Source organism: Chinchilla lanigera, unplaced genomic scaffold (assembly GCF_000276665.1).
Source record: "Chinchilla lanigera isolate Chin_1 unplaced genomic scaffold, ChiLan1.0 scaffold00029, whole genome shotgun sequence".
NCBI lineage: Eukaryota > Metazoa > Chordata > Mammalia > Rodentia > Chinchillidae > Chinchilla > Chinchilla lanigera.
Window position 1 is genome coordinate 11,559,845 of NW_004955430.1, and position 25,061 is coordinate 11,584,905.

General features: G+C 34.4%; 1 protein-coding gene across 1 annotated transcript in view; it reads left to right on the forward strand.

Moving 5' to 3' along the window:
* Kcnh8 (potassium channel, voltage gated eag related subfamily H, member 8) overlaps positions 1–25,061 on the forward strand; it is a 355,986-nt gene that overhangs the window by 260,995 nt on the left and 69,930 nt on the right. Inside the window, exons 9-11 of the mRNA XM_005387459.2 lie at positions 9,914–10,113; positions 10,966–11,215; positions 16,000–16,214. Coding sequence (XP_005387516.1) covers positions 9,914–10,113; positions 10,966–11,215; positions 16,000–16,214 — 665 coding nt within the window. The remainder of the gene's footprint in view (positions 1–9,913; positions 10,114–10,965; positions 11,216–15,999; positions 16,215–25,061) is intronic.

Genomic DNA, 25,061 nt, shown 5'->3' on the forward strand with positions numbered 1-25,061 from the left:
ATATTTTCCTGGCCTTCCTACTTGGCAAAAGTTTCTCACACATGACACAAACATTCTCATCATAGGGAGAAGAATAATAGATTAAACTGAGGAATTTCTCCATCTACAAAGACATTATTCATAACATGAAGAGGAGAACTACACGATGAGGGAAGATATCTGAAAATACGTACTTGTCGAAGGGCACTTCTCTAGTTCACTTAAAGAACTTTTGCAAATCTATGGGGAAAAAGAGACAGTTCCCCCAAAATATGGACAAAAGCTTGAAAAAAACACTTCAGAAATAAAATTTCAATACCTAAACAGACAATAGCCATAAAAAGTAATCCACGTCATTCATGGGCATGCAAACTAAAACCAAAATTGAGTACCATTTTATACTCACCAGAATGGTATTCTAAAAAATACTGGGAATACCATATATTTAGAAGGATACTGAACACATTGATCTTTCCTATACCATTGAAAATCATTCCAATTAGTACAATAATTTTGTCAACAACCAAACCTGAACATACCTCTACTCTGTGATTCAACAATTCCACTTCTAAATGTATAAGTAATAGAAATGTATACACATATGCATCAAAACACATGGATAGGTGTCCTTAGAAGCATTACCTTAAGAATCTCGAAAAACAAATGCCTAATTAATAGAAAAATGCTATTAATCAGGGAATACTTAGTAATGGGAGAACAAATAAGTAGCCTGTGACACAGCTATTCAGTAGACAACTGTACAATAAGGAGAGTGGATGTCGTAAAACTTCCATGTCTTAAAACTACACGGATAAATCTTACAAATTCAATGCTCAGAAGAGAAGCCAGAGCCCAAGAAGGACATCCTATGAATTTTATTTAGAGAAAAATTGATTATAATTCATAACTGAGCTTATTGATCATAATTCATAACTGTGTTTACCTTTGGTGAGAATAACGCTTAATGAATACGAAGAGAGGCTTATAGGATGCTATTAACCTCGTTACTCACATGCAGTATCATTCCATACTTGCGCTCATTTTGAGAAATCCCAATGAGGTATAATTTAATTCTTGTAGTTTTCTCTGTGTGCATCTTTCATATTAATTTTACCTTGTAAAATTACAGGAAATGAGCTGAAAATAGCTATCAAGTGAAGGATGAGAAGCTGACTAATAACGTGCTAAGGTCTTCCCCTTTTATCAGACTTTTTAGGTTCATCTTAACAATCATGAATCAAACAGTAGGAGCAAAATAATATTATGTATAATGTTGGTGATAACCACTAGAGAACCTATAAAATCATTTTTAGGGGCTGGGGATATAGCTCAGCGGCACAGCGCCTGCCTGGCAAGCGCAAGGTTATGAGTTCGATTCCCAGTACCAGAAAAAACAAACAAACAAAAAAATCATTTTTAAAAGACAGCTTTTGAGAAGCAAATGAAAGTGGAGATATAGAATTCATAAATCTTCTAAACCCCTTACTTAGAATTATAAAACTTTTTAAAGGCAGAATCAAGTAACAAAATGTTCATTTTAGTTCAATAAGTATTTATGGCACATTTGAACTATGCCAATTGTGCTAGACTTGGGAAACAAAGATGAACAAGATGGGATTCTTAGTTTAATGCATGGAGATAGACATGGGTGTAATTTTAGCCTTTGGCATGTAGAAAACCAGTTTTTCCAGCACCATTTATTAAAGAAGCTATCTTCCTTCCAGTAAACCTGTCTGCCCCTTTGTCAAGGGTAAGGTGGCTGAATATCTTTGAATTTGTTTCTACATCTTCTAATCTGTTTCACTGATCCTCACGTTTTTGTTTGTGTTTTTGTTTTTATTTTGCCAGTAGCATGCTGTTTTGTGGGGGTTTTTTTGTTTGTTTTTTTGGTTTTTTTGGTTTTTTTTTTAATCTCAGTAGCTCTGTAGTATAATTTCAAGTCAGGGATTGTGATGACCCACACCTTGCCTTCGTTGCCTAGAATTGTTTTTGCTATTCTCTCTTTTGTTTCCAAATGAATTTTTAGTATTCTTTTCTCTAATTCTGTGAATTCTAATTCTCCAGAGGATTCTAATTCTCTAATTCTGTGGTATTTTGATTGGGACTGCATTAAATCTGTGTAACAATTTTGGAAGAATGGCCATTTTCACTATGTTGGTTCTTCCTATTCAAGATCAAGGGATATCTTTCCATTTTCTGATATCTTCTTCAGTGTCCTTTTCAGAATATGTAATCTTCAGTGTGGAAATCTTTACTTCCTTTGTTAGATTGATTTCTGGGTAATTCTTTTTTTTATGCTATTGTGAAAAGTGTGGTTTCCCTAATTTTTCTCTCAATGAGTTTGTTGTTTGTGTACTATTTGTTATTTGTATGCTATTGATTTTTTAGTACTGACTTTGTATCCAGCTACATGCCTCAATTTGGTTATTAAATCCAGAAGTCCTCTGGTGGGGTTTTGGAGATCTTCTATGTAGAGTATCATGTCATCGGCAAATAATGATAATTTAATTTCTTCATTTCCTAGCTTTATTTGTTTTATTTCTTTCTCTTGTCTAATTGCTCTGGCTAAAGTTTCCAGGACTATGTTGAATAAGAGTGGAGACAGTGGATATCCTGTCTTGCTCCCGATTTCAGAGAAAAAGCTTTTAATTTTGTCCATTTAGTATGATGTTGGTTGTTGGTTTGTCATAGATGGCTTTTATCACATTAGATAAAGACCATCTATTCCAATTTTCTGTAGGGATTTTATCATGACGGGGTGCTGGACTTTGTCAAATATTTTTTCTGCTTTTACTGAGTTGATCATGTGGTTTTTGTCCTTGGTTCGGTTGCTATGGTATATTACACTTATTGATTTGCATATGTTGAAACATCCCTGCTTCCCAGGGATAAATCCTGCTTGATCATAGTGTACAATCTTCTTGATAATTTGCTGCATTCAGTTTGTCATTATCTTATTGAGGATTTTTATATCTATATTCTTTAGGGAGATTGGCCTGTAGTGCTCTTTTTGGTTGAGTCTTTCTTGTGTTTAGGTATCAAGATAATACTTGCTTCTAGGAATGACTTAGGAAGTATTGCTTCCCTTACAATTTTATTAAAGAGTTTCAGAAGTAGTGGTATTAGATCTTCTCTAAATTTCTTGTAGAATTCAGCAGTGAATCTATCCAGACCTGGGCTTTTTCTATTGGTAAATTGTTAATTACAGTTTTTATTTCATTGACTGATATTGGGTTATTTAGAATTTTTATATCTTCTTGATTCAGTTTTGGCTGAATGTATTGCAAATGGGATCTGTACATTTCTGTTTTTATTTTAAAGAGAATAGTTAAAAAAGAACAATAGCAAAATACAAACAAAACAAAACAAGAACATTAAAACTTATACAAAGTTTCAACCCAAATGATAGGAATTAACAGTGGTTGTTATATTACATATTGTTATCTTCAGTGAAGTTGCTCAGATTATCAGATGTAAGAATGCAAGACTGATCAAACCATTAAAGAGAATAAGAAAATAATAATTTAAAAAAACATTAAAGACAGTACAGAGTGAAGGAAAGAAGAAAAAGAAAGAAAGAACTAAGGCAAATATATACTTATGTATATTTATAGAAGAATAGCTGGGATAACTGTACTTCTGATGTCTGGTGGTTTATTGAAAGGAATAGTTAATGCTTAAATTCTTTTTATATTTTGACCACTTTTGCATGCTTGTATATGGTAATTTGAGCAACTGATATAAAGATAACAATATGCAATATAACAACCATTGGTGAATTCCTACCATCTTGCCTAGGAATCTGTACATTTCTTCTGTGTTTTCTGTCTTGTTAGATAGTTTTCAAACTTGGTATTGATGATCTTCTGGATATCCACAGGATCCATTGTGATTTTACCCTTTTTTTTCCTAATTACATGAATTTGAGTCTTGTCTTTCCTTTTTTTATATAAGGTTGGTGAAGGGTTTATCAATTTTACTTAATCTTTTAAAGAACCAACTCTTCAGTTCATTGATTCTTTGTAATATTTTGTTAGTCGCAATTGTATTAATACCTGCTCCGATCTTTATTATCGCCTCCCTCATACGATCTCTCTGCTTGAGTTGTTCTTCTATTTCTAGAAGTTTGAGGTTCAACATGAGGTTGTCCATTTGAGCTCAGTCTGTTTTCACTGCTATAAACTTCCCTCACTGAACTGCTTTCATTGCACCTCATAAGTTTTACCATGTTATATCATCATTATCATTTATTTGTAGATACCATTTAGTTTCTTCTCTAATTTTATCTGTGACCTATTGGTTGTTCAGTACAGCATTATTTAATTTTCATGTGTTTATAGAGTTTTTATGGTTTCTAAAATCAAAATGGATCAAAGATCTTACTATTAAAACAGAAACACTGAATCTTCTGGAAGATAAAATCAGTAGAAATCTTGAAAACATAGGTACAAGCAGAGAGTTTATGACCAAAACTCCAAATGTATGGGAAATGCTACAAAGAGTCAACAACTGAGATCTTATTAAAAAGCTTTTGCACAACAAAAGACAACAGAGTAAAAAGACAACCACACAGTGAGAAAAAATTTTAGCCAGTGGTTCTTCAGACAAAAGACTAATATCTAGAACAGACAAAGAATTGAAAAAAATCAGACCCCACAAATTTAGAGACACAGTCCAAAAATGGGCATCCGAGATGAAGACACACTTTTCACATGAAAAACTACAAATGACAAATAAGTATATGAAAAAATGTTCAACCTCTCTGTCATTCGAGAGATGCATATAAAGACAACACTGAGATTCCATCTCACTCTACAAAGAATGGCTATTATTAAGAAATCAACCAATAACAAATTCTAGCAGGGATGTGTGAAAAATGGAATGCTTTTCCACTGTTAGAATATAGACTGATGGAAATATAGACTAATGGGAATATAGACTTGGTGGGAATACAGACTGATGCAATCACTGTGGAAATCATTGTGAAGATTTCTCAAAAATCCAGAACTAGAAGTCTCATTTGACCTAGCTGTTCCTCTTCCTGGTATTATTCCAAAAGAATTAGAAGCATCATACCACAGCAATATATGTGTACTCATGTTTATAGCAGTGCAGCTTCTAATAGCTAAATCATGGAAACAACCTAAATACCCATCACCTAATGAACGGATAAAAAAGATGTGTTTTATTTTATACAGTGAAGTAGCACTTAGCCATAAAGAAGGATAAGCTTGAAGCGCTTACAACTAAAGGATTGCACCTTGAGACCATAAATACTCTTAAGTGAAATAAATTGGACACATGTGTAAATATTGTATTGTCTCTCTGGTGTGAGAAACTGAAAGTATAATATGTACCAAAGTACAAAAATACAAAATGTACAATAGATATTGTGAAATATGAATAAATTCTTTAAAAGGAAAGGAGAAATAAGGAGGAGTGGAGAGGGAAAGGAAGAAAAAGTGAGAAAAGAAGAATGAATGGAAACAAAGCTTTGTAAATAAAGCAGGGGAAAGGTGAAGGGAGGGGAGAGGAATGGGAGAAAGAAAAAGAAAAGTATAAAAAATAGAGCTCTTTCTTTCAAGGAGTCTATAAGCTAGTAACAGTAATAGATATTTAAATAAATAATTTTCTTTCCTTTTCACTTTTTCTTTTATCGTCCACATTTAGGAAAGACTGATAATACATAAAATTTTTGTAGTATGTACAATCTCACCCTCAAAACAGGTTTTCAATCTTTTTAAACATATCTACGCATGTCCCTGTTGTCTGAAATACTTAGTCTAAGTATGTGTATATTTTTTGCCTCAGACAAAACACATTAAAGATATCTTTCCCAGTCTGCAGACATTCTTCGATCATACTTAGTATTGACTGCCTATACATTTGCCCTAACTATCAAGTCAGTCTTGGGAATTAGATAAAGCGTCCTGGTACACACGCTTAGCTCTGAGGACATTCCATTTTAAGTGAAACATTATTGTTGTGAAGCAGCGGATGCTCTCCTTGGATCAGTCAATGCTATACATATTTCCTGCAAAGAATTTTATTGGAGCCATGTGAGCTGTACTGTCCATCAATCCAGGCCATTTTTAAGATGCCTTTGCACTGCTATTTAAATTCATTATCTAGGATTTTTTTTTCACTTTATATTCTGTGCCATCTGTTATCCACAACCCTGTAAACTTGTAATAAAGAATGGAGAGATGCAGAGCATCCAGGAGGTGAGAGCAAAGAGTAGGACTGCTAAGATTACCTAAAATGGAAGCTCTGCTCTCTTTTTATATCAGGAAAGATCAGCTCATGGCAAGATTCAAAAGCCACTGCAGAATAGTTAGCTAAAGAAATCAGCAATTTTGTTATATCCTAGGAGCCCAAAGTTGCCCTAAATCCAGGGAGGGAAGAGAAAGGGAAAGGGAAAAAAGAAAAGGAAAAGGAAAAGGAAAGAGAAAGCAAAAGCAAAAGTCAGACCGTTTTACACGACTTCCTTTCACTTGGCATATGCTTACTTTCGCCTGTGATCTCAATTGTTAAGTTGCCTCCAATGACACGATACTGAGATGAGATTTTACAAAATACATTTTATGCAAAACTCCTCCATGAGGAAAAAGAGCCTCCCACACCTCAGCAGGTCTAGCCCTCAAGCGTTATACACATCAAATTTGCTAAGAGTGAAGGAAAAGTGAGTGGTAATTTTCAAACCGACCTGGATATAGAAGTTCTTGAGTCAAACTTTATAGCAGATGGAATGATTTAGTCTGACAGTTATATATACTCTTTGCCAGGGTGAAATGAAAATCAGTGACAGAAAGGCCATAATAATTTGGGAAAGTGACAAACTATGAGAGCCATGGTTTTATTTTTTTTTTAACTCCTTAAATTAGAAGTAGTTTCCTATGCTGAAATGAGACTTTGAAATTATGGTGACTAAGACATAGACTAGTACTTTCCAACAACACTTATGAATACTACAATTAATCCAGTAATTCAGTTTGTTGATAATGTACAATTCCAATGCTAAATGATCTGAACACATTACTTCTCTTACTTTAAGTACTTTACACATTATAATTAAGCGAAGCAAAGTTAAAATCACACACATAATTAAGGAAAGCAGTGTTAAGAAATAAGTGAAATAAAATTGTTCTCTGAACTCAGTTTAATCTCCATGAAAAGACTATTACATAGTGTTAAAGACAGTAAGGCTTGCAAACACAGCCCATAAGTGTATTACCAGACCTTGAAATCAGGGTTTAAATTCCTTGATTTGGAGCAGAATCAGTTCTTTTCTTTGGTGAGTATTTATCATAAATAGAAATCTTCTTTTCCAAATTAAATACTTAAGATTTGGAACTGTTGTGCTTATAAAACCATACAGAATAAAGAAACTATTTAGAATCCCCAAAAAAGCCATGCAACTTTAAGTTGATAAGTAGTATATATTTTTCTTGGGATGACTTTTTCCATTTTGGAGGCATATTTCACATTTGAACATTTAGGAATAATATATGTTTACATGCACCTGCATGTTGCACGTACTTTTTGATGTTTGTTTGTTTGTTTTGTTTTTTTGAGACAAGATTTCATTATGTGACCCAGGTTGGGCTCAAACTTACAGTGATCCTCTTGCCTCAGCCTCCTAAGTGCTAGGATTATAGGTGTGCACCACCATGTTCAGCTTGTAGGCATTTGTTGAATACTTCTTGAAATTTTTCATCAGGAAGTGATTTTCATTAAGAGTCATTCTCCACTACTTAAGAAGTAACACGAAAATCTTAAATCTGGGTCCTAGTCCTCAGTGGAGCATACTGAAGTTTGAGCATACACTGAACAAATTGAACTTTCATGCTAACACTTTTTCCATAGGAAAAAGATCAGGAATTGAACAACCACCATTTTCACCCATATACTAAATATTTTTTTTTAAATGCATGTTTGTATGCAGTATATACTCTTTAAATCTTAAAAATGGCTGTATGAATAAGGTATTCGTACTCCCTCTGAATATGAGGAAAATGAGTCCATGTAAAAGAATTATATAACTTGACAAGTTCACGCAATTAGAAAGAGGTAGACAGAGTTAAGATTCAGATCTCAACCCTTTTGATTGTGAAGTCCATATTCTCAGGGAACCATTATATTGTCTTCTGTGTTTGGAACTTAAGGTTAACATTATTTTAGTAAACTTTACAAAATAGTGACATACTGCTATTAAGGAATGCTCTCCATTATTCTGTAGAGAAATTATCATATATAACATTTTTAAGGATTCTAATTTCAGACTTAAATTTAATTTTGTTATCCAATTTCTAGTAAATGTACAGAAAAAAAAATTGAATTGAGGTTGCCCTGTAATATTCAGGAAGGAAACTGTAAGGAAATGTTAACACATTTACACTAATGTCTGCTTTGATGCCAAGAAAGTTTTAAAATAGCCCCTTAAACATTGAGATTTCATTGCAGTAGACAAACTACTGAATTTTTAATCTTTTTTTTAACCCAAAACTTCTGAAACAGATGATTTCACTCAAACCCTGAGCTTCTTCCTTCATTGCCAGTTTCTTAGAATGAGGATCCAGGCTAAAATCTGAACATCACTTAGAACTAATCTGCTCATAAATACAAGTACATCTGGCTCTTTCTCTTCTTTTAATTTCATAGCCCCAGCTAAATCCAAGCCTTCTGGGTTTTCGGCCGGTGTCTCATGGGCCATTCCAGTTCCGGTCTGTTGATGACTTGGAGTACAAAATTCTACCATGCTTTTTTTTTCGGCTTAGGGTTAGCAGCTACTCTCCAATGCAGGCAGTTCCTGGAAAGTGAGGTCCATACTCTCTGCTATCCCTTTTGGTGGGGGGACGCTATCCTCAAACTCATCACCCTCTGATTATGTTGTCGAACTGAGACTTTCATTATGCTGCAGTAGTAGTTGTGGAAACAAAGATACTCCATGGGGAAGAAAGGTGACATACCTACCGACTGCCCAACTTCCTTGTAACAGGAATGTCGTATACATGTGCCGTGCTGGCTCTTCTCAGGATGGCAGCATTGACTCTGCAGAAAATCCCTCTTCCTCTTCCTCTGTGCATTTATTTCTGTCTTGAACGTTCTCAAATTTGACAGCAGACCTGGGATGGGGGAAAGGTTGGAACTGTATTCTTCTCAGCTTCAGACTGATCAAGAACTCCTCAATTGTATTTCTAGTGCATTCCTCAATACTCAGCGAGTGCAAATGTATAATATTTAACATTATAAAACTAATTTTAAATGATGACTTTTACGAGATGAGATAAAATTCCCACATACACTAACTAGTTGCAGTGTTTATTTTTAAAATTTTTTATAATAAAGAATTAAGCTATAAATTTATAGTATAATCTATTAAATCATTAAATCTATTTTCTCATGTTTATTAAACTATCTATAACTTTGTGTGTGTGCATGTGTGTGTGTTGGGGGGGCTTGTTCCTAGGGTTTCACACATGCTAAGCAAGAATTATACCACTGAACAACATCCCAAGCCTCTTTTTACTTTACTTTGAAACTGTCTCTTTCCATGTTGCCCAGGCTGGCCTCAAACTTACAGTCCTCCCATCTTGGCCTCCCGAGTAGCTAAGATCACAGGTCTGTGTCACCACATCCTGCCCATAAATATTAAAACATATAGGTGTGGATAGAATCTAAAATAAGTTTTTATAACCAGATGACAGCTAAAGTAATGAGAATGAACAAAGAGCTTATTTTGAATATTACTGACAATTTTTACTTTTTAACTCCCACCAATCTCCAGCTATTTCAGGATGCAACCTGTGACAAAACAGCTGGATTATAGCAACTATAGTAAAACAGCTGTATCGGTACAGCCACATATAGTGCTATGCCTTGCTCCATGACACCTAGACTGTAAATTTCTCATTATATGTTGTGCTCTCTCCAGCCTTGATGCATGCTTTGGTATTTGGAAACGTGACGGCCATTATACAGAGGATGTACTCCCGATGGTCTCTCTACCACACCAGAACCAAGGATCTGAAGGACTTCATTCGTGTCCATCACCTGCCTCAACAGCTCAAGCAGAGGATGCTTGAATATTTTCAAACAACCTGGTCAGTCAACAATGGAATAGATTCCAATGAGGTAATGTTCATTTTTTACTGTTGATGTTTTCAGGCAGAAATCACATATCATAAGGTAAAAACAAGATGCTCAAAAGCAAATATTAGAAGTGACAAACACACTTAGACAATTCATTACCTCTCTTTTGTTTAATCCCTCATGAAACTCAATTCATCTTTGGCTTATGTGTTCCTAATCCCACTCTGAACTAACCAGTGTTTTACATAAACTGCTCCCTTGGTCAATCAAATAGATTTATTCCCATTTGCATTGTCCCTTTTTTGAAGAACCAATTCTTATGATAAGATAATGGTGTGATCTTGGATACTTATATTAATCAAGCTAAAGTAGCCATTAGAAATGACAAAGTAAGACCCAAAAATTCTAGCCAAAGTGTTATATGCAGATTCCATGACTACCCCACACCACCACTGTGAAAAAGTGTCATCGAAATCAACCAAGCATCACACCAACCTACCAACCAGCCCAGTTGAGGAACATTTTAGGAATGGAAATTTGATTTCTCATTTTTTCATGTGATCATGTTGCCATGATCACCCGAAATACCATCAGGTCCCTATTCTATAACTTCTGTCCCCAAAGAAATTTTTAGGAGAAGTCATAATGAGTTAATGTTTTCCTTCCAAGTCCCTGTATTCAGTTTTTCTATTTCTCCAGACTTATCAGTTGATCATTCAGTAGCACATAATTAAAGTCAGTCATTGAAAAGTAATTCCAAAACTGTGCATACGCAGACTTCCTCTTGTACACACTGGTTAACCAAACAGCAGAAAAGCATCCTGTGTTCTTGCAGTGTAAATCAATTAGGCTGTACTACCTCAGTTTGATTTCATCCTTTCCCTTCTCCCACAGCTTTTGAAAGACTTTCCAGATGAGCTGCGTTCTGACATCACTATGCACTTGAACAAGGAGATCTTGCAGCTGTCCCTGTTTGAATGTGCCAGCCGGGGCTGCCTCAGGTCTCTGTCTTTGCACATCAAAACGTCTTTCTGTGCTCCGGGCGAGTATCTGCTGCGTCAGGGGGATGCGTTGCAGGCCATCTACTTTGTATGCTCGGGCTCCATGGAAGTTCTGAAAGACAGCATGGTACTGGCTATTCTCGGTAGGTCTAGCTGAAAAGCTTCTGTGTAGTTTTACTCTGGAGCATGAGTTAGGATGACACGTGGCAGTTGGAGGGACCACTAGTAAAAGAAGGAAAATTACGAGTGGGTGTATGGACTCTGGATTACTCTTCATATGAGTTTCATTTACCTAAGTGTTATATCATTTGATTCTTGTAAAAAAAAAATACAATGGTATAAATATCATCCTCACTTCATAAGTGAATAAAGGGCTCCTTAGTTAACTTGCGCAAGTCACAGAGTAAAAAAATCAACTCTATTCTTTCTTATTCCGAAAGCCAAATTACTAATCATGGTAGACTGCCTCCTAGTGAGATAACTGATCAGTTTTAAGATGACATTTCTGTTTTTTTGTGCAGAATCAATTAGAGAACACAAAAATTAATTTTTATCAGTGCTAGAGACAAAGTTAAGAAAAAACAAAAAAATGCTTCCAGAATAAACTGTCCTTGCAGCAGTTATTGACTTAATGCTGTCAGGGTGACTATAGCTTCTTTTTAGTCCCTCAACAACACCTGATGTAAATGTGAAAATTTCGTGCCACAAAGTTGACTACAAATATTAAAATATAATTTATCTTCATGGAAACATGAAGGGTCACTGCAAAATGATAAATACAGAAAAATTCTATCACAATTTTATGTGAACCTCTTTTAAAATCCACTCTCAGTTTTTAGTTCACTTACTCAGTCAATACTTACCAAAGACCTATAAGTGATCTCAGTATTGTTCTGGAGAACAAGAAAGAAAATGGCCAAATCCCTTCCCCTTGTGGAAGTTAACAGAGAACATGCTGGGAGAATACACCATGATAGAGGCAAGGGAATTGAGAATATATTTTGAATACTAACGTGAAACACCAATATTCAGAATTTTGTGCTATTAAGAAGGGCTGCAGTATTTTTTGTTTATTCTAATTTTTGAGAACCTAATGTTTATAAACAACCACATGCAAAGTATTGTCATACATGGGATTTCATTTGAACCTGTCACACATGGGATTTCACTTGAACCTGTCACACATGGGATTTCACTTGAACCTTCACAGCCCAGAGAAATAGATCATGGTGCTGTTTTCTCAAAGCTGAAGCTAATGTACATCTTGGACTCCATTATGACTGCTCCTTCCTGGTCTAAACAGAACCTGTTATTCTATGCAATTTTTAGCCTGCCATCAATGACTTCTAGCTACTGAGCTTCAAGACTGATTATATTTTGCAAAAGGGAAGAGAATTGATACTTTAGAATCCCTAATATGAACAGGGTGTTTGTGTCCATTGTCCAATTTAAATCTCGCAACCTTGTTAGGTTGGCATGTGTGATGTTCCTCCCAAACCCCTATGCTGAAAGATAATCATCAGTACTATGGTATTAGGAGGTGGGGCCTCTGGGATACTGTTAGGCTGTGACCATGGAGCCTTCATGAATGGGGTTAGTATCCTTACAAAAGAGGGCCCCAGAGAGCTGCTTTCCTCTGCTATCATTTGAGGACACAATGAGAAAGCATCATGTAAGAATCAGAAAGTGGGCCCTCGCTGGATGCTGAGTCCGCTCGAGACTTGATCTTGAGCTTCCTCAGATCCAGAACCATGAGAAACAAACTTCTGTTGCTTAAAGACAACCTAGTTTACAGTATTTCATGACAGCAGCTCACACAGAGTAAAGCAGTTTGATTATCCTCAATTAAAAGCAGAAAGGGAGGCTGGTGAGTAGGGAAAGAGGTTGTTTTTTATCCCTTCTCATTTCACACCTTACAGAGGAGAAACGTGGTGCCTGCTTTCAAAGTGAGTCTTGACTCATCCATTTCTCTCCTTAATAGAAAGGTGTGAACTCGAACTAAAATAGTCTCTTATCAACTTGTTCGTTTCCTTCACGATCATTATTACACTCAGGCTGCCTACTTGTGTGTTTTCCTTTCCTGAGGAGGAGAATTTCACTTGTTCCTGCTCTCTTCTCAAATTTGCAAAATTAAAGACCAATTATCCTATCATCTTGTGATTCTACATTAGATTTGACAGCCATTTCTAATTTGTTTCAAAAACTTTCATGATAAACTATTTTCCTGTTGTTCCCCTTAGTATCGCTGTAACTTGTATACCCTGCCTATTGACAAAATCTACTTTCAAGGTATTGAGTCATATTTTAAAACCTGTGTGGTTTGATTGATGAAACCAAAACTAATGTGTCCTTTCAAAATTGATACAACGTGAGGTTTTTCTTAATTTTGTACTTTTAAATTTGGTAACTAACGACAATTTCAGGAATGCTATGTGAAGGGATGTTCCACGATTTAGAACAAAAAAAAATGCAAATTTAATGGCTTTTGCACAACTTCTGTAGCTTGTAAAACATAATTTAAATCAATGTTCTTATTATAAAAATATTGATTTACAGCTGAAAGATTTACTTCATTGCTATTTTGCTCCTGGCCCCAAATGTCTCAATGAATTGTGACTTCCAGAATTAACATTTTTACCTATTTTTTTCTACTATGTATGTGTCATAAAGGATGTAAGCGCAAGTTGCCATGTGACTTTTCCAAACACTGGTGTGTATTATTAGAACTAAACCAAAGCAAAGATAATAAATTACTATTTGCTCTCTATGATTAGCATTATTTCAATTGAGATTGATTCTTTTACTTCCCTATGGTAAATTATCCAAATCCATACTGACTCTGGCAAACTGAAGCACAGGGCTTGACATTTGATCTGCAGATACTTAATACCCAGTCACTCTTTGATGAAATGAATACATATATAGCAAGACTTTGAGGAAGAAACATCACCAAACAACTGTCAAACCATAAATTTATTCTGTAATCTAGCAACTAAACGTAATCTGCTACATTTCTTAATCTGATGCATGGAGAGGCAGTTATCAGAGGGCAGGAACTTGTTATGAGGATAGAATTTGTTTGCCTAATATACCTTAATTTCATGTCCAAGTAATTGTGTTTTTTCCATCAGTTCATTCATTATAGTTCTAAAATAAAATGGTAATGCGCCAATAAATGGCTTCTACATATAGATGGCCTTTGTCTACCTAAGTATAATTAAATATGTTATGTCCTAACCTGATGGTTTACAGATGCATCCCATCCCTTTTTTCTCAAAGGAAGAATAACCAATTAACAAAACTTAATAATCTAATTCTGAAAAATGGAGACACACAGCACTATATAAATCTTTCCTTTCTTTTAGAAATACAGATACTGTGACCCAAAATATTAAGAAACTTAGCTCAAGATCCTAGATCAAGATAGTGAGACTCCCACACGACTATAAAATTACTGAGGGTGAGAACCATGGGTATTTGCCAGTGCTGAACATAAGGTCCAGCACATATAGTCCGCACTTCATAAATATTCACTGCATGAATAAACTGCAATTCTTTCTAGGGTGCCAAGTTTAGCAAGATGTTGGTGCTATTTTACACTTATTGTCACTGAGGCTGAAATAGCCATACCAAGACAATCTAATATTTGCAAGCATGATAAACTGAAGTTCTTCCAAATACTTTTTGCTTCACAGAAACTGTGAATGCTCAGTGTACAAGACACTTCATCATGGTAAATTCTCCTTAGGTGTACACATTTCAAAATTTATTCAAGACATCCTGTCTGTATTTACATCTTGCATCAGTACCTGACTTTGAGTATTTGAGGAGCAATTTAGATTTGTAATAAAATATGCAGAAAACAAAATTTCCAAGTTTAGCAATATTGGCGACAACAATAAATCAAACTTAAATTCTTCTACCGCACGGGGCCATTTATCATCTCTTAGTGACTGTAAATACAGATTTCAGTCTGTTTTTTTCTCCTGTCAGTTTGAAAGTTTAAATTCAGTATTAAATTGAAGTTGATGCCTACATATAATTCAATGATTTAGAAACCTGTGATTTTTTTGATCTGCCATAAATATGAATACATCAAGTGCTCATGGTTAATTTGACATGTCTTTTTGACTGACAAATTAAATAAAATAGACTCTTATTGAAGCTGGCTATGTGCCAGGGACTTTGTTTCCACCAATTCTGAGCACAACAGAACATAAAAATGTTAAAAGTTAAAAAAATTTTGAATGGGGAATGGGAGTAATTTGGTTTAATATCATTACAATTATATCTTGCTTGGTGTTTGCTATTGTTGTTTTTCAATTGTTATTGGTGGTTTCATTTGAAATAGATCAAAATGACCATTAAAATAATTAAATTTAAAGTCCAGACCTGATGCTTTTTGTGGGCAAAGACTCATAAACTCCGAATTTGTAGTCATGAATGATTTAGGGTCAGTGTCCTCTGTGAACGTCTGCTTTTATCCTAAACTTGTCTAAAAATTTAGTGGATTTTCTTTCATGTTTTTCACATGGCTTTTGGCTGAATTAATGGTTGTGTTTAAAATAAATCCAGAGCATTTATGATTATGCTCCCCTTTCTGTCAATTTAAACTGATTATATCAATTTAAAGGTTTTTAAAAGATTCAAGTAAATTGTGCAATATTACCTAATCAACGAACTCAAACAAACAAGTTAGTTCCCAGGCAAGTGAATTCCAGCCTAAGACTGGTAGACAGGGATACTGTCTCAGTATTATTGAGCCCCGAATCCCAACTCTGCCTGAGATAAAGATTCTTGTCTTTTCAGTGTAATCTGAGAGAAATGAATCTGTAAATCAAATGAAGGTATTAGTCCTAATCTTGCTTTATTCTCCCTGTTGTTGGATTTGTTTTGTTTTTATTTTTGTGGATTTTTTTTTTCCTAGGGAAAGGGGACTTAATTGGAGCAAACCTATCAATTAAGGACCAAGTGATCAAGACCAATGCAGATGTGAAGGCTTTAACCTACTGTGATCTCCAGTGCATCATCCTCAAAGGACTCTTTGAAGTGCTAGACCTTTACCCAGAATACGCTCACAAATTCGTGGAAGACATTCAGCATGACCTCACATACAACCTACGGGAAGGGCATGAGAGTGATGTAAGTCTCTTTACTAATTAGTGCTGAGTTCTAATATCACATGGTTTGGAAATCATTTGTGACTGTAAAAGCAGATGTCATAACCTCACTTCAAAAAGTTCTGAATTATTCAGCCACTGCTTGAGTCATTGAACAGTTAACTAGAAACTAAACCTGTACTTTGCTAACCAACATACCAAGGAAATGTGTATAGGGGAGTTCCCTCAACTCCAGTTTCTTTCTTATTTATTTTCATGTACTTATAACTAGAATCAATTTCAGTGATACACAATATTCAGCTGGAGATTTGTGATTTCCTCAAAATTTAAAGATTTTCTGATAAAGTACATAGTCCAGACTGTGCTATGTTTGTGGTTATTCACTATTCCAATTTCTTGACGTGGATTTTGCTTACAAGTAATCTTTTTGTTACAACAGTACACAAAGCTAGTGTCAAACAACTACATATGGATAACAGGATTGCAGCCCAGGATTGTCATGCTGAAAGCATAATGAACATTTTATGCTTATAAATTTGCTACTGGTTTCAGTGTATGCAAACAACTTTCCTGTCATGAACATAAATGACCTCGTTTGATGTGTCACAGACAAATGATTTCGTAGGAATGATTGTTCGAAGTCAAGCTAGTGCATGCATAACATTCTACAACAAACAATGCCTCGTTCCAGACATTTGTAAGACTCAATTTTTTAGGGGTTTCAGAAGCTATGGTTTTGACTAACATATATTGTGTAGGTATTTTTGGTAGTCACTAACAGTCTCCACTTGGAAAGGTGTAAAGAAAATTCAAACTGCATGTTCCTTCTTCTTGGTTGGAAAAGTGACATTAGATGCATAGACAATGATTATGAGTTTTTCATATGATTTTCTCTTAATGAGCGCAAACAACACAGAAAGTATCACTGGCAACCCTTTATGTACCAAGCCCTATTCCTGTACAAAGTATCTCACTCAGTGCTCAAAGCGTATCTTCAAGGTAAGCTTCAGTCTATTTCTATGAAATAATAGTCTGAGATTTGGACTGACAAATAGTCACAAATTTGTAGGTGGCTGAGAGAATTTGAGAGTGTGAGATTTCAGTCTATACTCTTTATTAAATAGGCTGTCTCTTCTTGAAATCATTTTCATGGATTTCATTCAATAGATGACTTTTAAAACTATGGGTATCATTTTTTCTCCACAACAAGTAAGAATGACCACTATTTTTTAAGATTTAGAATGAGTTAAGGGGTAGAAGCAACCCAAATGGGAAGAAGAAATGAGGACAGGAAAAGAAGCCAATTTTCTCAGTGTGGGAAGATGGAACATATTAGAATCTAATCTCTTTTTATTTGACTCAAATTTTAATGATTCTTACTGTGAAATTAGTACATATGATATCAGCATGATGTTTTTAAATGTGTGTACATTATGGAATGGCTAAATTAAACTAATGTCTGCAGTTCCTCAAATACTTATCACGTATTTATAGTGAGAACTTTTAAAATATATCCTTAGCAATTTTCAAAGGTACAATACATCATTATTATAGTCACCATATGGTAAAATAGATATCCTGAAGTTATGCTTCCTAACTGAAATTTTATAACCTTTGACTAATAGCTCCATCCATCTTGCAGTGCCTAGGAACCACCATTTTACTCTCTGCTTCTATAAGATGGATTTTTTTTTTAGCATCCACATATGAGTGAGATAATGCAAGATTTGTTTTTCTGTGCCTGGATTATTTCACTAACAGCAATATTCTCCTGTTTCACCATGTTTTCACAAGTAACAGGATAATCTTTTTAACGTGTAAATAGTACTCTGGTGTGTATACGTACCACATTTTCTTTATCCATTCATCCTTTGGACATTTAAGCTGATTCCATGTCTTGGTTATTAGAAATAATGCTGTAATGAACATGAAAATACAAATATCTGGTACAGAGTCACATTTTAATTCCTTTGGATAAATAGCCAGTAGTGGAGTTACTGGATGTGTAATAGTTTTAATTTTTTGAGAAATCATGGTGTTGTTTTCTATAGCAGTTCTGCTAATTTGCATTCCCACCAGCACTGTGCAAAACTTCTCCTTTTTCTTCTTTTTAATAATAATAGCCCTTCGAATAGCTGAGAGATGATATCTCATAAAAGTTTTATTTTGCACTTCCTTGATGATTATGGATATTTTGTATGTCTTCTTTGAACAAATATCTACCTAGATCCTTTGTCCATCTTTATATCAGGCTATTTGTTTTCTTGCTATTAAATTGTTTGAATTGTTTATGTGTTTTGAGTATTAAACCCAGTCTGACCCACGGTTTGCAAATATTCCATAGATTATCTCTACTCTGTTGATTTTGTCTTTTGTTCTGCAGAGCTTTTTAATTTGGTGTTCTCGGATTTGTCTTTTTTTGCTTTTGTTGCCTATGTTTTTGGAATATTATCTCAAACAAGCATTGCCCAGACCAAAGTTATGGAGAGTTCCTGTTTTTTCCTGGAGTTTTACAGGTTTGGGTCTTATATTTAAGTTGCTTATCCATTTTGAGTAGATTTTTTAATATGGTATGGCATGATGATCTAATTTCATTCTTTAAATAGGGATCTTTGTCTTTAATAAATTTTTTTATCCTTTGTTCTATTTGCTGGAACGTCAGTCATGATAATTTTGAAATGCTTGCACATTTAACTCCAATATTTCTATCATCTTCTATAACAATTCTCATTGCCTGTTCTCTTCCAAGCCCTTCTCTCTGTCTGCACCTCCTCTCCAGTTTTCATTTTCTTTTTGAAAGCAATTGTCATAATGTTATTTAAATGTAGATATTGCTAAAGAAAGTTCATTTAGGTCATTTTCCTCTAAATAAGTAAGCAAATATAGTGTCAGCAGATCTCATTTGTCCTTTCACAGTTCATCTTAGGCTTTTTAGTCTGGTCCTCTACAGTTTTGCCCTTGGTCCTGATGTGTAGCCTTTCTTCCTAAAACACTTTTTCTTTAGTCTCAACCAAAACATTCTAGGATACTTTTACTAAGGCCCCGCCTGTGTGGCACAGCCTGGACTTCTACCTCCAGTACCACATACCTGGCATAATTACTCTTCAGTAACTCAGCTTGCAGCTGCTGTTTTCAACTATGTTTTGTGGAATATTAGTTCTTGCATGTTTATATGAGGAGTTGGCTAATACCTCAAGGCGAACATTGATGTAATTTACATCTTCTCTGAGGTTTTACTCTTCAAATCCTGCACAATTTGGTTCACCTGCATTTTGTTCTCTGACTCCTTAGCCTGTAGTGTCCTCTATTCTACTCCACACCAAAATAGCAAATGCCCTCAGAAAAATATCTGGCTAAATGTAAGCTTCTCCCTTTTCAGGTACCACAGCCATTGAAGCCTTACCTAAACTGATTGCTCTCAGTGTCCTCAGGTCATGATTTTATGTATTCTTCCAGCTTTATAATTACTTTTGATAAGAGTTCAATGTAAGCTACTTCATTATGGTTGGAACCAAAAGTATCGCTACTTTTTAAACAGAGCTCCTTCTGAGCTACATTTTAAGATACATGGGAACTGAAGAATAGTTCTGAGACTTTCATGGTTTTGTATCACCTAACCTTTTATTACTCAAAACTCACACACACACACACACACACACACATACACACACACAGTAGTGTTCTAGGATTTTGAAAACATAGACTATGTACTATATATATACATGCCTTCTAATGACTAAATAAGGTTAGGCCACTCTTCCTTATATATACCATAGCATTGAGAATACTGTAGTATTCTCAAGAGTACTAGGACTGGGACTTTGTAGGGAAGTTATATTCTGATGATTACCTGTGATTATGGATTCTTACTCTCTGCTCTGTAACTCTCCTCTGGAGTGATCACAAATTAGAGCCAGTTCCCTTTCTTAAATTTCCATGAACACAAACAAAAATATGCACTCATATAGGATTCACTGGTGGATTGCAGCTCAGGTGGAAAGTTGAGCAATGGATTGTAGGAGAAGGAACATTTACATAACAGATGCAAATAACAAGGAAAACCAACAAAAACCTTGTAACTTATTTGCATCACCTTCCTTTTAAAAATCACGTGCCCACCCTGCCATATTCTTTAATCACTTATTATCTCTTTGTTCTCTTCTTATCTCATCCACCCTTTCACCCCCAACTTCCCCATTATTTCTGATACAAATTAGCTTAATTCCCCCTTTGATTGCATTGTAGCTTTCTAATTCTGCCTTTTGTATGTTACCTTTTACCCAAAATAGCTTGTAGACTATCTGATGACAGAAGGAGTTACTAAAATATCTGGGTGGAGAGAAGACTGACCATCAATGCATTTTAAAATAAAGTAAAGAACAAAAGGCACTTTAAGAAATAATCAAAATTTAGAAAACATATGAATATAGCAGTAAGATAATGACTCCTACAACTGTGATAAGTTGTGTAACTTTAGAATGACAGCTTATGCAATTCTCATCAAAATATTAATTGAAATGTATAAAATATTTTGTAAGTTTGTTGAAAAGGCTACCTAGCCCTGTTTTGACCTTGTGCTAATCATGCATTTTATACAATCAGTGTGTTTTCTGTATTTGCCTTTATTCAGAATTTCTAGATGGCCTAATAATGACATCCACTAATTCAGCTACTTCTGTCTGTGCAGATAATGGAAAATTTATTTCACTGCTTCCTATGGTAAACCCTATACAATTGATTTTAGCATAAGCTCATATGTTGTTGTAAAATCCAGCTTAACTTAAGTTTAAAATGTTGTCAAGTAAATAAAATAATTGGATAGTATCCAAAATATCTCTTTTCCAAAATGAATCATGTTAATATACTGAAAATCAGACATTGATATGACTACATATATCTTACATGCTGTGTGCTTGATAGATATTGATTTATTATTTTGGTGTAAATGTTAACGATTGCTGAAAAAGATGATGAATTCTCTAGTTTTATCTACTGAGGGGTTTCCAAATGAAAAAACTTACTAAAATTTTAAATGTGTTCATTACCTCCTCTCTTTTTCAGTTTTCTACTATTGATGTATGCTTTGATCAGCATAAAAATGTCTCCTCCTTCTGTCTGTCCAGCTCTTTAATTAAACTGGGGATAGGAGGAGAAATTTCCCTCATGTTCTGAGATTCAGTACCTTCCATTGAAGGACTTTGAACTATAGTATCTCCCAAAATTACAAGAAGTTACACTGAAGTCCAGAAAGGGTCCCTGAATCAGAGACAAGGGATTCCTGAAGGATCACCTCTTGCAGCTTCTCTTCAGTTTTGATATATTTGATGATACTTGAGTAGTTCATGATACTGACAGATAACAGCATAAAACCAGCATATTTATAAGAATATTACAATTCTCCCCATTCTCCCTACACCAATCACCTTGTGCATGTGGTGTAGGTGCACAAACACTTAGAGTCCAGATGTATACACATATCTCAATGATATACTTTTACAATAATAAGACATGGTTAAATTTCCACTGCAGTTACATGCTCCAAATTAACACAGATATAAATAAGCAGCATTGAAAAGTTTCTTACCAATGGTATCTATAAAACTAATAGAGGAGAGAATAAAAGAATGTAGCTATAATGTCTGGATCTACAGTGATTAATAAATAAGTAAAAATGGCATCATCTTTAAAAATGTCCAAAAATAGAACAAGCAATTTGTAATAAGGAAACACAAAAAGGTAACAAGTGCAATGAAATATCTCAAAACAATAGAAGTATGAAATCTAAAGTAACACATCCATGAAGCAAGGTTTTAAATTTTCAGATCAAGAAAGAGGTTAATAAAATTGTGTAACACTTTTGCAGTTATTGGTGTAACCATATAGACTAGTATATCTATGCCTCAGAGAAATCTGGCATATTTAGTCCATTTAAATATACACAGAACTTACAACTTGTTAATTCTACTGTTAGGTGTGATTTCAAAGTTTTTTCATACAAGTTGATAAAAGGAGTTGTATGATATTGTTTATTGTAACTCTGCTATGGGCAGGCAGGTGAGTGGCTTCTATAAAATTTAATTTCATCCACACCATAGAATTGTACTCAGCACTAGTAAAACTAAGGAAACTACACCTGTCAATGTGGGTAGATGTGCAAAATGTGGTGTTTTTGAAGAAACTGAATCTAAATAAATGAACTATAACATTTATTTAAAATGTACCCAAGTATATCAGCACACAATTTTACAAGCTAATTGCAAGATGAATTTCCCAGGGAAGAGAATAAGACAATCTTGAAAAAGAACAAAAATTTGTGTCTGTATGCTACCAGAAACCAAAACATTATAAACCTATTGTAACTAAGCCAGTGTGATATTAGTACAAGGCTATACAATTAGTCAATGGAACAGGTTCTACAAACAGACTCACCATGGGTGGCTCTTTATTTATTACAAGTTAGTACATACAGAACTGTAGTAAAAAGATAATTTACATTATCAAGAAATGAAGGATCAATTTTTTTATTTTAAAGAGAAAAAACAATAAAAATAATGATACAGAATCTCAAAACAAGATAATAGGAAATTAACAATGGTTATTATATTGCATATTGTTACCTTCAAAGCAGTTCCTCAGCTTAAAAGATATGCAAAACTGATCAAACAGTATAAACATAAACTGTTCATTTCAATGAACTAATAGAAATTAGTAGTATAATTATCTTAGCTAGTTTGTGTATATATGTGTATTTTTTCTTCCCCATCCCAGTTGTTCTTTCCTTCGGAGCAGTTTCTTTCCTTTTCACAATATCTATTATGTATTCTGGATCTTATGTACATTTTCAGTAAAAGGATCAATTTAAAACCTGCATGGACTATATCTTTTTAGTAAATGGATGCAACTAGAGACCATACTCATAAGTGAAATAAATCAGACCCACATGTGTAAACATCATTTTGTATCCCTAGTGTAAGAACTTGAAAGAGTAAATAAAACCCAAAAGATAAAATAGATATTGTGAAAGGGAAAGAAATTTCTCAAAGAGAAGGAACAACTGGGATGAGGGAAAGGGAAAAGAAAGGAAGGGGAAAAATATATGTATATACAAGGATAGCTGGAATAATTGTACTGCTGGTGTCTATTGGTTTATTGAAAGGAACAGTTAATACTTAATTTTTTTTCTTGACCAATTTTGCATGCTTATATCAGGTGATATGAGCAACTAATTTGAAAACAACGATATAAGAACCAATGTTGAATTCCTACCATCTTATTTAGTGAAGCTCTGCATTGTTTCTGATTGCTTTTAATTACTTTTTATTCTCTTTAATTGTTTGATCAATCTTACATTCTTACATCTGGCAATCTGAGCAACTTCATTGAAGATAACAATATGTAATATAATAATCATTGTTCATTCTTATCATCTTGTTTTGAAATCCTGTATCATTTTTATTGTTTTGGTATTGTTCTGTTTTTGTCTTTGCTGTTATTTTATTGTTCTTTTTTCTTTAAAATAAAAATTGAAAAAAATTTTAAAATAAAATCCATAAGAACAAAAATATATCTTGATCTCTACCTCACATTATCCTTAAAACTCTGTTCAAACAGATCATAGAAGTAATTATGAGAAAGAAAAGAACAGATTTCCTAGAAGAAAACATTTCAGAATATCAATAGGACCTTGGGGTAATCTAAGACTTCTTTAAAAGAACATGAAGAAATAATAATATAGAACTGGTAAATGTATTAAGAAGTTCTATTCATCAAAAGACACCATTAAAAGAATAGGAAGTCAAACTACAAAGCAAGAGAAGATATTTGCATTGCATATAAGTAGAAAAGAAAGGTTATCCAGAATGCATTCAAATTGAGACATAAAATAACTCAATTTTTTAAATAGGCAAAAGACACTTCACAACAAAATATGTCAGATGGGCAATAAACTCTAATCTTTTACTTATTGTGCACCTGTTCTTTCTTCAGTCTTTTATCTAAGTTAATAAAAAATAGAATCCTCTACCTGGATTCTGGTTTGTGTGTTAAAAAAAAAAAAAAAATAGAAGAAGAAGTCTGGCACAGTGGCACAGGCCTGTAATCCCAGCACTCAGAAGGCTGAGGCAGGGAGATTGTTATGAGTTTGAGGCTAACCTGGACTACATAGTCAATTCAAGGCCAACTTAAACTACATAGTAAGACCTTGTCTCAAAAACAGAAATGAAAAAGGATAAATTTGATGATGATTGTCAGCTAAGTGAAAAAGATTGGCAGAAATAGTAGGCAGGGTATCAGAGTAATCAAAAGGAACTGTAATGAGGTCACTCAGAAAAGTTTTGAGGGCATTACATGGAAGGGTCCTTGTCCCTCCACCCCCTGTCTCTTTATACTGCAGCAATTCTGGAAAAATCATTACTATCTCATAAATTATATTTATTAATTTATATTATTCCAAATTTCCAAACTAAGTACTAATCTGGGTATGTAAAATGGGACAATAAATGAAATACTGACCGTGTGTTCAAGTGGCACAGGCAGGGGTAGCGTATAGTTAAGTAAAAGACCATTTCAAGGGAGATGAGTTTCTTGACATCGGCAGCAGAGCAACATCACAAGTGTTACTAAAACTAAGAAACAGCAGGGATTAGGGAAGGGGTGCCAGTGAAATAATGCTCTGGAAAACAAATAGGAGATAGTTAGGAGCCAATTGCGGCCAGAACAATTGAAACCAGAGAAACAAGAACAAGTGTAATCTCCATACTGACTTCCACAGTGGTTGTATCAGCTTATATTCCCACCTACAATATAAAAGAGTGCCCTTCCTCTACCCCCAAACAGTCTTGCCAGCATTTGTAAGTGTTTGACTTTCTGA